The 13614-nt window shown below is 37.1% G+C and overlaps 1 protein-coding gene across 1 annotated transcript in view; it reads left to right on the top strand.

Annotated features, from left to right (window-relative positions):
• pkd1l2b (polycystic kidney disease 1 like 2b) overlaps positions 1 to 13614 on the top strand; it is a 62527-nt gene that overhangs the window by 27303 nt on the left and 21610 nt on the right. The window contains exons 12-23 of the mRNA XM_016235029.1: positions 3237 to 3371; positions 3463 to 3606; positions 4527 to 4651; positions 4751 to 4868; positions 6581 to 6706; positions 8614 to 8836; positions 8929 to 9119; positions 9842 to 10072; positions 11197 to 11298; positions 11389 to 11567; positions 12599 to 12745; positions 12823 to 13022. Coding sequence (XP_016090515.1) covers positions 3237 to 3371; positions 3463 to 3606; positions 4527 to 4651; positions 4751 to 4868; positions 6581 to 6706; positions 8614 to 8836; positions 8929 to 9119; positions 9842 to 10072; positions 11197 to 11298; positions 11389 to 11567; positions 12599 to 12745; positions 12823 to 13022 — 1921 coding nt within the window. The remainder of the gene's footprint in view (positions 1 to 3236; positions 3372 to 3462; positions 3607 to 4526; positions 4652 to 4750; positions 4869 to 6580; positions 6707 to 8613; positions 8837 to 8928; positions 9120 to 9841; positions 10073 to 11196; positions 11299 to 11388; positions 11568 to 12598; positions 12746 to 12822; positions 13023 to 13614) is intronic.

The following is a 13614-nucleotide window of genomic DNA, read 5'->3' as shown; positions in this document are numbered from 1 at the left end:
AAAAAAAAAATAATAATAATAATTTTCAGGCGAACCGAAGCAACGCAACGAGGTGAATTCAGTGTCACAAATGAACTGAAATATGCTTGCAGACCACAAGGTGAACAGACAGGGAAACACGAAACAGAACTTCCCCTGGCCAGCAGGCCCACCCCCCTCAGCCAAGAGTCTGAACCTGCGAGGGGGGGGGCGAGAGCCACTGTTCACACGTCACCAACCAGCAGCCACAAGGGGGTGGGGCAGGGACTTTTCCAGAGGATCACTGCAGACACACACACCGTGTGACCCCAACGAGCTGGCCAGAGACAACACATCTGGCAACCTAAATACTCTCAGACCCAGAGTCTGAACATGGACTGATCGCTGCCCCAGACACCAAGCAGGGCCGGCGTGAAACTCCCCATGCTTACTACCACAGACTTTGACAAACTTACTCCAAGCTCACGATTACCCTGGGATGGCGGAGGACACCAGCTGCAAGAAGTCATCTAGGCATTAGGGCCTGCCGCACAATGCCTAATCAACAGCTGTGTAACCTGACACAGAAGGCCTTTAACAAGCAGCAAGGCCTCCACTAAAGGTGTTTGTCAAACCCCACTGATTCTGAACTTCACAACTCAGAATCCAAAGCGGGCACCAGAAGGCACCCAGCATTGCCACAATGCAAAACCCTTCTACAGAAAGCCCCTAGCCAGAAGAGGACAGAGCCATCACCATGGCAACAGACCCAGGTTCCAGACCAACCACTGGGAACAGGCGTCCTCATCCTGCAAACACCACGGTATGTCCGACAGCAGTCCACCACAACATCCTCCTCCACACGGGTGCTGAACGGAGGCTACACAAGGACAGCTGGACACGCCTACGTCTGGGTTACAGGAGCTGCTGACACTCGCAAAAGAGCTCCTTGAACAAAACTCAACTAAGGACAAACCTCTGACTCCTTGCCTGCTGCATCACAGCATCAGGCCCCTCCAAGGGAGGAGCATCCCTTGAAACCGGTCGACACCCCTAGAAGCAGCCAGACAACGTTGGATTGAGCAGCGGGCCCACATGCCCAACAGCGAAAGCTCTACCAACACAACTCAGGCAAGCTCAAGTCGGTGCCGCCACAAGAGCCAAGCGACACCGCAAACATCAGATTTCTAGTGACGTTCGGGCAGAACAGAGAGCTAACAACCACCTGCTGCTCTCCTGCCATCATCACTAGGTCAGTCTGAAACTCTCTGCACACTACAAAATCTCCATAACAATTACCTGCAATCCCTGGAACCACCTGCACTCTCACCAGTGAGAGTCTAACCCGGCTGTTCCACATCGTGGGTACCACAGATAGCCTACTGGCTAACAGCATCAACAAAAACATCCTACCCGGACTAACTCACTTCAGGATGACAGGTGACACAGCCTCGACACCTGCTGCATAAGCTCGAGGACCCACACCTTGCTACAGCCTACATCACCACAGCACACCACCAGACAGCATCCAACACGGCACCAACAGCCAAAAACCACCACTGGCTCCCAGCCGTGAGTGCCAGGTGTGTGTTCGATTGTTCTGCACCTTGACATCGCTCGTTGTTGTCTATTCTACGGACAACAACGCTCGAAAGGGGGGAAATATGTAGCGTCTGGACCAATCCAACACACTATATATTCTCTTTTTATATGACAAATACTCTGTAACCTCAGTTAACAAGCCATATGAGGACCCATGGACCCTTCCCCCCGGAATGCGTAACACCCCAGGAAGTCGAACAGGCTTCTTTGTTGCATGGCAACCAACGCTGATATCACTGGGTTTATTGGCCAAAAGTATGTAAAGCAGGGAAAATCCCTGCTTGTCCCAAGGAAAAGCAGATTAGAAATGACTGTGTTCTAGTTAATTCATAGAAAAACCGTTATTTGAATGAACACACATATTTCTTCAGGCCATTGAGTATATTATTGTCATTGTGTATTTTGTCTTTGATATTCTTAGACTATTTTAGTATGCTTGTGAGGGGACCCATTCCTGATCATCCCTTTTCACTATATGTAATCTTACCTTGTTTAGTATCTATGAATTTGCCTTCTTATGATCGAAACAAGCGTGTATATTATATGGTGGTACATAGGCAATATATATTAGGGCCCTGAGAATCGTTAATAATTTCGATTTAAGTCCATTTGCAAATTACCATGCTTCGAGAACAAAGGGTCGTAAACCCTCCAGCAATTGCCACCTCCCGCTCGGAAATTCCATTTTGCTCATTGGACAAGCCCATCTTGAAAGGCGGAGATCTTCTCCGACCTTAAAGGCCCGGCTCCAGGGACCCGCCCCAGTCGGTGGTTCGGTCTTCGGCTAAGAAGATGTGAGAAACGCTTCAGGATACCAAAGCATCTGTGCCAGGCCTTTTCTTCGGCCTAGTCCTTTCCATTCATCAAGTGACTCTGACTCAAACTGGTCCTTTCTCATCAACCAACTTCAGCAAGATCTTGGGGCCGTAAGATCGCATCAGGAATCTTTGTTCATACAGACGTGCAAGTATCAAACTTAGTCGATTTAATTGATGCATTAAGTATCAGTTACACCTTTCTACAAGGTGTGTTTGAACTCAGAATCTGACGTATCCCTGAAGGCTTTGATCTGTTGAATATACATGCAAAGTGTTCCATAAAATCCATTCTTTATGCCTCTTTCTATGCTGAGTTAAACTTTAACCCTTTTCTATACCAACTGTATGTGTGTGTGTGTGTATGTTTATGTTAGACCGGCTTAATGTGTTTGTGTAGTATGTTAGACTAGTTTAAGTTTTTATGTAGTTAATAAAACCTTACTTGTATCACACTTGATGTGTTCATTGTTTACTCATAACCGGAGTCAATAATCATGCAGATTTACGTTACAAACTTATAGAATTGTGCAGTAAGAAGGTTATTTCCTTTAACCAGGAAATTAACGTTCTTAGAATTGACAAGACGGTTGACCCTGAGTGGTCAGCTAAATATCTACAGTGGATCTAAAATATGAATAGTTAATTATAACTAGTTATGGTTAATTATTCATATTTTCCATGAGCTGATTCGCTACAACATGTAATGTCCAATACAGTTTTTTACCGTATACAGTAGGGGAATTTACCATTTAACAGGCTTTTACTGTAGCATTTTTACAGTCTCTTACCGTTAAATTCACGGTCATTTTTTACAGCGTATGTAATATCTAATCCTTAGCATCCATTTCCCACTTGCAGTTCAGAGAGGGGCTTCTTTCAGATATATGTGCAACTTTAGAAGAGCCACTCCAGCAGCCCACAGAAGTGCTGGCCTTTGCTAGTGTTTTGACAAAAATCACTGAAGATAAGGACAAAGTGAATGTTAATGCTCAGGTAGTATTCTGTGACCAAACACATCATTATATACAGTATGTGCTCAACACTACTGCTGCATAACGGCTCATGAGGCACTTTTCTTTCACAGGAGAATGCTGGTTGCGTACTAGATATTCTGAGTAAATCCCTCAACTCCATCAATCTGGATAACATCACTGCACGAACTGAAATAGCCAACCTCCTCGTTGCATCCTCTAGTCACATTCTCGCTGCGTTTGATAAGGACAAAGAGGTAACTTTTTCTGAAAAATAATCTGGTGGTTATTGGCTGATTGATAAATGACCATTTTCCAAGAAAACAGATTAAAAAAGTAATACAACCATCTCATTTATTTAAAGTGCTTTTTTTTTATATTAGCCTAATCGGAATTTTTGTTCAGCTCGTCTAAAGTAGTAACACTCCCCATAATAACAATTAAAAGAAACAATTTAGTTTAAACAGTATTTTCGTTTCGAGTGTGGATGTGCTGAACTTGGCTAGCTTTACTGACTGCAGAAATAGTGGGTTTTATGATTTTTTTCTGGTGTTGTTTCAGATATTTTACAGATATTTTAATGCATATTTTAAAAAGACATCACAATAAGCATTAAGGTCTTTCGAAGTTGTCTTTATTTATAGTAGGTCAACTAAATTACGCATTTACAGCATGTTCGAAGTTTTATCGTAAGTGAAAATTCTACTTTCATATTATAGCTCATTTAGCTTTTGATTATGGTGAAATTAAGCAAAAAATTGTTACATTTACCTAAATTAAGTAACATTTTGACTTAATATCTAAAGAAAATATATTGATCAAGTATGCTATGGTCACTATAAAAAATAAATCTTTTTGCTTTTTATGAATGTTTTCATCTTTGTAAAGAAATATTGTGAAGAAAGAAATATTTTTGATTAATATCTTAAAACTAAATTTAAGGTTTGAACTTTACATTTTATTTAATTTGAGAAAGACTAATAAATCTGGCTGTAATAAATTAGAGAAAAGTATAACTTTTTTAGTTAAACTGATGTGACAAGGTAGTTGGTTTGTTGCTTGTCCAAGATGGTTTCGCATCTTGCACCAGCTAATGACCAGTTATAAACCAGCTATTATGTTCCAAAACACAGTTAACTATATCAGGAAATCTGCTGATGTTCTCACTGCCTTTCAGAGCGACATCTCTGGTTATTTGCTCACTGCGGTGGACTCTGTGCAGACATTCCTGCTCACAAATAAAACACCTGATCTGGAGCCCACCATCATCACCTCTCCTAATGTCAATATTTACGTCAACAGGTAGGACACTCAGAATTCAATTAATTGCTATATGATCAGTGAACATAAGACACGTCATTGAGAACATTTTGTGTGTTTTGAATTTTTTGTGTGTGTAAGGATATCGCCAACTAACCTCCAGAAAGAGCCCTTCAGCATTGAGGACAGTGCAGCTGGATTCAAGCTTCCGCATCTGGGCTCTGATATACTGCCTGTTGATGAGCCAGTGGATGTGAAAGTGGGTGTTTTTTAGTCACTACTAGCCGAAAAAACATCAATAATACAAAATCAAATTAGATAATTTATCTGACCTGCACCCTATTTTTTAAGGAATAGCAACAAGAGTTAGCTTTATAATAATATTCCATTCTGAATCTAGCCCTTACTAGTCATTAGAAATGTTTACATTTTATTACATTAAAGGAATAGTTTTCTGAACATTTATTCAGGCTTCGGCCATTAGATATAGATGAGTTTGTTTCCTCATCAGAACAGATTTTGAAAAATGTAGCATTACATCACTTGCTCACTAATGGATCCTCTGCAGTGAATGGGTGCCGTCAGAATGAGAGTCCAAACAGCTGTTAAAAACATCACAATAATCCACTCCAGTCCAACAATTAATGTCTTATGAAGAGAAAAGCTGTGTGTTTCTTGGAAACAAATCCATCATTAATGTATTTAACTTTAAACTAGCCTAAATACATGTTCATAATCCATAATAACACTTTCTCCAATGAAGAAGTCCATTGTCTGTTGTCCTTTCGCATCAAAATCCGTCGACACATTTGTTTATAATTGTTTTGGACTTTTTCACTGGAGAAATAAATATTATGGATATAGGATTCATATTTTCACAGGACGCAAGAGTTTGAAGATAAAAACATCATAATGATGAATTTATTACAAACACACAGCTTTTCACCGGTGATGGTCACTTCAAGGAAGTCATTATATTGTTTATGTTCATGTGACCCTGGGTGGCGAGACCTTGTGATGCATTTTAAAACTAGATGGCGGGAGAGTTCGAGTTAACGTAGAAACAGAATAATTTGAATAAGTTGTTTCATTTATTGTAATATACAGTATTGTACACATTTCATGTCATGCACTTCATATGAAGTTTAAATAAGTTTCATAGGTACACTCTAAAAAATGCTGGGTTGTTTCAACCCAACTTTGGGTCAAATATGGACTAACACAACTGTTGGGTTAAATTTTTACATAAAATTTTTAACCCAAAAGTTGGGTTAGTCCATATTTGACCCAAAGTTGGGTTGAAACAACCCAGCATTTTTTAGAGTGTAAGAAATGTGTTTGATAGCAGATACGTTAGGTTAATGTGACTATACCAGTGTTACATTCAGGTGCACTCAAAACACTCACGAGTACGATGAAGGTAAAATAATCTTTAATATCCACGCAGAAGGGAAATCCACAAGGGGAAGATATAGACGAGATCCGACAAACACTATCTGAACAGACAAGAACTTAAATACACAGGCAAATAAAGCTAATTAACTAGACACAGGTGAACAGAATGAACTAATCAGACACGAGGGAAAACTAGGTCAAGGGAAACATGAAGAAGGAAAACAAACTAAAAGTCCATGATAGTGAGAACCAGCAGGTTTCAATTTAAAAAACTGCAAGTTTTAGGAAGTTAAGCGCATAGAGGAAGCAATTTTAAACCATTTTAAATTCTAAAACATTTGGTCAAGAAAGATTCAAACTTGTGACCTTTTGCTCTGAAAGCAAGAAATATTCCTCTGATCCCCATCACTTCATGTTCAACTTCCTAGTTGAAATTATAGTCGCCCCTGTTTGGACCTTTTTTTTTCAATAACATAGATAGAATACTATACATTTTATTTTATGCTGTACTAATGTTATATATGCTTTACACATGTATCTTATAATGCAATATGCATACATGTCCACTTTTCACAGATGACACTTTTTAACATTGATCCATGGATTGAAGGTCAGACCATTCATAGCATTGTGGCCGGTTTGTCCCTCTCCAAAACAAACGGCTCTGGCATTCCAGTGGCAAACCTCACTGAGGAGATTGAGGTAAAAAAATGAAAGACCTCTTGACAACAGCTGGAACTGTAAAGATGAAGTGTGCAGTTTCTGTGCCACTAGCATATAATAACAAAAAATATATAGAATTCCAATAGTAACTTTTCAAACTGGTTTCAAGGCAAGACACTACAGGTGAATAGGGTAAAAACTAATAGATAACTTTAAGAAATAGATATTGCCATACTTCCTCAGTTGGTTAATCACAGTACATTAAGACAGTTGCTTTGCATTACAAGTTTTCCGCAAATGAGGCATTTTCTATTCAAATATGTACTAATTTGCACATATTTCCAGAACATAAATCTGAACATTGGGTAAAGCCAGGTTCAAAAATCTTTTTAAAATTGTGTTGACACATTAAAGGTTTTTACAGAGAGGATTTTGGATTCTCTTTTAATTTTTATATCAGAAAATACTGTCAACTGCCAGAAATAAAAAAGAAACCCTTCTGTAAAAACCTTCAGAATATAGAAAGGAATACAACTGCAACACTTGGTGTATGTAAGTGCTACTGAAGTAGATTTCAATGCAGGAGAAAAAAATATTGTCCCACTTTTTATTAGGGGTGTTTAACTATGTACTACTTTGTATGTAAAAAATAAAAAAAAAAGCTAAGTGGTCGTAAAAAAAATAATCACACTCGTGGTCTTCGGTCAAAAATGACCGACCATAGCAAATGAATGGGAAATGGGGGGAAAAAAATCAAAAATAAGGATAATTTTTATGTGTACAATCTACAAATCCCCCACAATGCGGAAAAAATGAAGGGGTGAAACTCTAAAACATCTAGATTGCAAAATCAACACACCAACTCACACACGCGCGGACACACACACACCTATGAACTGGTGTGACTGTAACGCTGCAACTATGTAAAATAAAATCAATAATTCAACTACAATGCAGTAAAAACGTTGACAGCAAGGAAGGGGTTACACTCTAAAACATTAGGAGTGTAAAACAGATACATCCACTCACACACACTCCCAGACACACACATACAGAATTATACATACTCAAATGAATTGGTATGGCTATAACCATACAGCCAAAATGAGACAGAAGACTGAAATAAGAGGTTAAAATCAGTTCAGACCCAGAAGGATTAAGCTCTGATAAAGCATTCCTGTTCATTTTTGTTACATTTTAATAGAATTTTAATGTTTTATGTAACAAACTGCTTTCTGTGTTCAGGTTTGAATATAGTAATAATAATGCAAAAACCTACACTTCAAATCAACATTTAAAACAACAAAAAATATAAACCTTGACAAAAAGTAGTCTTGGAGAATGCCCTAATATACATTTAAATCCACAACCTAATAAAAGTAAACAATTATGTATAAAAACAACTAGGGAATTCTCAAGCCTCTCTATTGAGTCCTATACAGGAATCTAGTGGTTACACTATGAAATTACAGGTTTTTCTTTTTTTGCTCTCGCCAGGAGGTGCTGTTCTGGTCACTTTTGACAGCGAAGACCATGAGTGTGACTCCCAAATGAGGAGCGCACAAGGGTTTTAAATGTGTATTTTGGATGTTTTCTTTCCACTAGTCTGAAGGAAGTCAAGTTATGGAAGCAAAATAGTGGTACATATAAAAGTACATATTATACCTTTTGAAAGGGTACCGATCCAGTGACAGTTTACCTTTTTTTCCTGAAACGTGTAAATAATAATTTGGCTATGTAATTATACATTTAAGTACTGAGTAATATGAATTAACTACATGTACTTACTATATGGTTAGGGTTAGGATTAGGGTTTGGCTTAGGGTTACTTGCATAATTAATTGTTATTACAATAGTAAGTACATGTAACGTGTAACAAGAACACCTTAAAATAAAGTGTTACCAAATTATTTTACTAATGAAATTCCACTTTGCTCAATCTGCAGATCTTATTACCCAGGCTGGACACAGCGGTGAACAGCTCAGTTCTAGATCTGAGAAACTTCAGCACTTTGATCATCAATATAACCACCCCCAACATTACTCTGGTTATGAAGTTCCATCCTTCTGAAGATTTAACACTAATATTGCTGCTGGGTTATGAGAACCAACCCACCGAGGAAAACAATGTAGCCACAGTTACACTTCCTCAACAAGGAAATTCACAAGGTGAATCATTTGCTTGAAACAATGCAATTGTTCTTTAACACTGCGAAATGTATCAAGCACTGTTTTGTACTTTTCTTAATCTCTTCACACAGATGAAAGGTACACATGGCTGCTGGGTCCCAGTGACATGGCAGTAGACGTGGGTGTTTACAACCTTCTCATACGACCTGTTGTTCCTCCGGGCGTAAAGTCTATTAATGCATCACTAACAATCACATCCATTACTGCTCAGTGCATTTTCTGGGAAGAGGCGAGATCCAACTGGAGTGACTATGGCTGTAGAGTGAGTGCCATCATTTTTTCAAAAATTAGACAAGTTATGATTTGAATACAGGGGTTAGTTTTTTATTTATTTATTTTTCGATTTGGCTTCCATACAGCTCATAACTTAATAAAACAGGCTGTGTGAAAAAGAGAAATAATCAGAAATAGTTACAGAAAGGGGTCATTTCCTTTGTGAAAAAGAAGTACACGTTAGCATACTTTTAAAAATGAGTACTTATGGAAATAATATACGTAGGTGAAAACTGAATGTAATGTTTTCAGAAACTTAATTGCATGTTAATTGCATTTAAATTATATATGTATAACATTTTAAATGTAAGTGCACTTTAGTGGCCTTTTATTTAATTAATATAATATTATCTGCCAGTACAATTTTTTTATAATATGTTTTAAGATTTGAAGTTCACTGCAATACAATCAAATGCACTGCACTTCTTTTTCACAAGAATTGGCCTGCTAATTCAAACAGAATTATTTCTAACACGGCTAATGTTTCATTTTAACCTCTCTGGCTCTTTCCATTTGTGCGCCAATAGTGACAGCCATACTAAACATTGCTGACCTCTGACCTATTGTAAAGTGAATTTATTAAATGAAGTTCAAATAAACAATGAATCAGTGAAACGTAAATGACATTTGCTATCAGTTCATTTGCTTCTGTCAGTCCGTCGCAGCGTGTTAGTGAGATAACACTCTGTGCTTGATTTCTTTATTCTTTAGGTTGGCCCTAAAACGACCCCCAACGTGACACAGTGTCTGTGTACCCATTTAACCTTTTTTGGGAGCAGTTTCTTTGTCATGCCCAATACGGTAGATCCGTCCAAGTCTGCTGAGCTGTTTTCCAACTTTGCACAGAACCCAGTGGTAGTGTGCTTTATCGGGGCAATTTTCTTAGCTTACACCCTGGTAGCGGCATGGGCGCGCAGGAAGGACCTACAGGACAAAACCAAGGTCTGTCTAACTTTGCTGCATCTATGGTCTCTAGAGTTAATGATTTCTTTGTTTTTAAAGTCAACATAAAAAAAACTGAGCCTGTTTACTTTCTTAACCCTGTAAATCCTGACATATGGAATAATAGTTTGAAAACTCGAATGCTTTGAAGCGGAACAGTTTATTGAGCCTTTAGACAAACAAACAAACTATTAACAACAAACGAATAATTTATGTTTTAAGTTTTGTATCATATTTAATACATCAGGCTTTTATGATCCATATAGTATGATGTAGGAGCTCACATCTGAGGATGAAATAAAAAAAATATCAGTTTTACTCAGAGGGCCAAACTGAGCAAAAATATTCAATTTGGTGCAGATGTTATTTATATGACCAAAAAAAGACTACTTACATAAAATGCATATATAAATATCAATTGTCACTCTATTTCTCTTCAATAATATGTATTAGTGAAATGACGTTTAAATGCTTAGTTTTATGATCAAAGTTCTGTTGACAATATTATTATCATATTTGATACTCAAAGTTTAAGACATTATGCACTGGTAATCAAGTAAAGCCGAGTTGCTTTAGTCCAATAAGTGTTCATCTTGCAATATAAAATTAATATTCTTATGTTAACTTTATAAAAATGGTCAAAATTGTGCTGCAGAAATACTTGCATGTTCATGGTTATTGTACAGTGCACGATTCATCAATATGCTATTATAATGACAAAATATCGCAGAGTTGATCATCATAATGTTAAGAAAATATTATATATTTTATGAAATGTGTGAAAATCATAAAATTGAATGAAAATAACTTTCCCGATGATGTAATGAAGGCCACACAGGATATTGAATAATATTTCCCAAACAGCCAAATATATATTTAGTCAACATTTTAGCAAACACACATTTTGTCAGGCTCCATTCTGATATGTAACACCCGCTTTTCACAATCCACTCAATTTACAAAATCTCTCTCTACCTCTTTTGTAAATGTCATAATGCCCTCAAAAGTACTTGAGATCTGTAAATAACATGGTTTGTGTGCAGCAAATCATGTTAACTTTAAAGCTCTGTCATCAACTGAAATGTATGCTATATCAGATACATTGTGTTCTTTCCCCCTAAAAGGTGAAGATTACTATGCTAGAGGACAATGATCCCTTTGCTGAGTACTGCTACTTGCTGAAGATCAGCACTGGTCATCGCATGGGTTCCTCCACTTCATCACGGGTCGGCATGTGCATATATCATAAGCTCTTCTTCAGGAATTCTGCTCATGTGCTCTTACATGCTAACTCTGCAATGCCGTTGTCACTTCAGGTCATAGTGACTCTTCAGGGTACGGAGGGAGAATGTGAGCCCCATCATCTGACTGACCCTGATAAGCCAGTGTTTGAAAGAGGAGCTGTGGACCTGTTCTTACTGACCACCCCCTTCTCACTGGGAGAGCTGCAGAGCATCAGACTGTGGCATGACAACTCAGGGGACCATCCTGCTTGGTAAATTGGTGTCCGAGGAATAATTCACCTACTACACTGAAAAACATTGGTGTAGAAATCATTTTGACTCCGGTATTGCTAGTAAATTTCACAAATAATTACAAAGAAATGGCAAGTAACACACTGAATTAAACATTCAATTTTAGAAAGACTGAAGATAGAAAGACTGAAATAGTATTTTCTTCTTTATTATATATATATATATATATATATACAGTATACTCACCCTCACTACTCATTCAAGTGTCCAAAGTGAAAAATGAATTAAAAAGCAGTTTTTTTGTCTGAATTTCCTGAAAAGGAAATGTACTTTAGCATCTCCTTAAAAAAGAGTACATATTACAGAAATAATATCCTACAGTATACTATACTGTAATATACAATAAGTGTGAACTGAATGAAATGTTTTCAGACACAAAATTGCATGTTAATTGCAATTAAATGAAAAGGTATTATAGATTAAATTTGAATAGAGTGCTTTTTGACCCACTTGCACAAGTACATATTTATATGTAATTTCATAATTACTTGTTTTGTCTTTGAAATATGGTTAAAGTGCACTGTCGAATGTACTGACAAGCGTTTATAGTCGATTAAAATATACTTTAGTGTAATTTCTATTGAATGTCATGTATTTACATATATTTATAATTACACATTTGTAATGATGATGTTCCAATTTAGTACATTTTAAATATATTAACTTTAAATATAATATAAAAAACACACTACAGTTAAAATAATAATCAAGTACTTTACTCAACACATCAAAATTAGTGTATTTCTTTAAAGCATGAAAAAGAGTATTAAACCTAATGATTTAAAATGTACTTTAAAGTATAATTGTTAATGCGATATTATTATAAAGTTCACGTCAAGTGTACTAATACTAATTAATATGATATTATCTGCAAGTATAGTAATAAAAAATAAGATTTGAAGTACACTAAAAGTGCATATTCAATACATGGAAGCACACTTCATTTTCACAACAGCTAATGTGCTTGACAAATGTATTTCTTATTTCTCAGGTATGTTAACATGGTGATGGTAGAAGACCTGCAGACTGAGCAGAAGTGGCACTTCCTGTGCAGCTCGTGGCTGGCTGTTGATATAGATGATTGCACTGTTGAAAAAGTGTTTCCTGTAGCATCAGAGGCGGACATGAAAGGCTTCAGGTGAGCTCACTCATCTCGCAGTGTGGCTTTTGACTTGACTTTTTGAAAATGCAACTAAAAGACTTTCCGTTCTGCAGCAATTTATTCTTCATGAAAACAACAACGGACTTCTGTGACGGTCACATCTGGTACTCTGTGGTCAGTCGGCCCCCCAGCAGTAATTTCACCCGTGTGCAGCGTGTCTCGTGCTGTTTCTCAGTGTTGCTTTGCTCCATGTTGACTAGTATCATGTTCTACGGGATTCCCACAGACCCCTCAGAGCAGACCATGGATATGGGTACAGCTCAAAATAATTACATAATCATATATGTGACCCTGGAGCACAAAACCAGTCTTAAGTCGCTGGGGTATATTTGTAGCAATAGCCAAAAATACACTGTAAGGGTCAAAATGATAGATTTTTCTTTTATGCCAAAAATCATTAGGATATTAAGTAAAGATCATGTTCCATGAAGATGTTTTGTACATTTCCTACCTTAAATATATCAGAACTTCATTTTTGATTAGTAATATGCATTGCTAAGCACTTCATTTGGACAACTTTAAAGGCGATTTTCTCGATATTTAGATTTTTTTTACATCCTCAGATTCCAGGTTTTCAAATAGTTGTATCTCGGCCAAATATTGTCCTATCCTAACAAACCATTTCAGCTTTCAGATGATGTATAAATCTCAATTTCAGCAAATACATCGATTTAGTAACTAATAAAGCCACTTTTTGTAATGTTTATTCAATGTTTTACTCTCCTGCTACAATCTTTGAATAACTTTTAGTTTTTAAAAATACTTAAGTGTACTATGATATATGTGAATATGAACTTGTAAATATTGTCACACACTCACACACACACACACACACACACACACAA

This window comes from Sinocyclocheilus grahami, unplaced genomic scaffold (genome assembly GCF_001515645.1).
Source record: "Sinocyclocheilus grahami isolate Dianchi unplaced genomic scaffold, SAMN03320097.WGS_v1.1 scaffold462.1, whole genome shotgun sequence".
NCBI lineage: Eukaryota > Metazoa > Chordata > Actinopteri > Cypriniformes > Cyprinidae > Sinocyclocheilus > Sinocyclocheilus grahami.
Note: the sequence above shows the minus strand (reverse complement) of the source record. Positions and strands in the feature narration are given on the sequence as shown.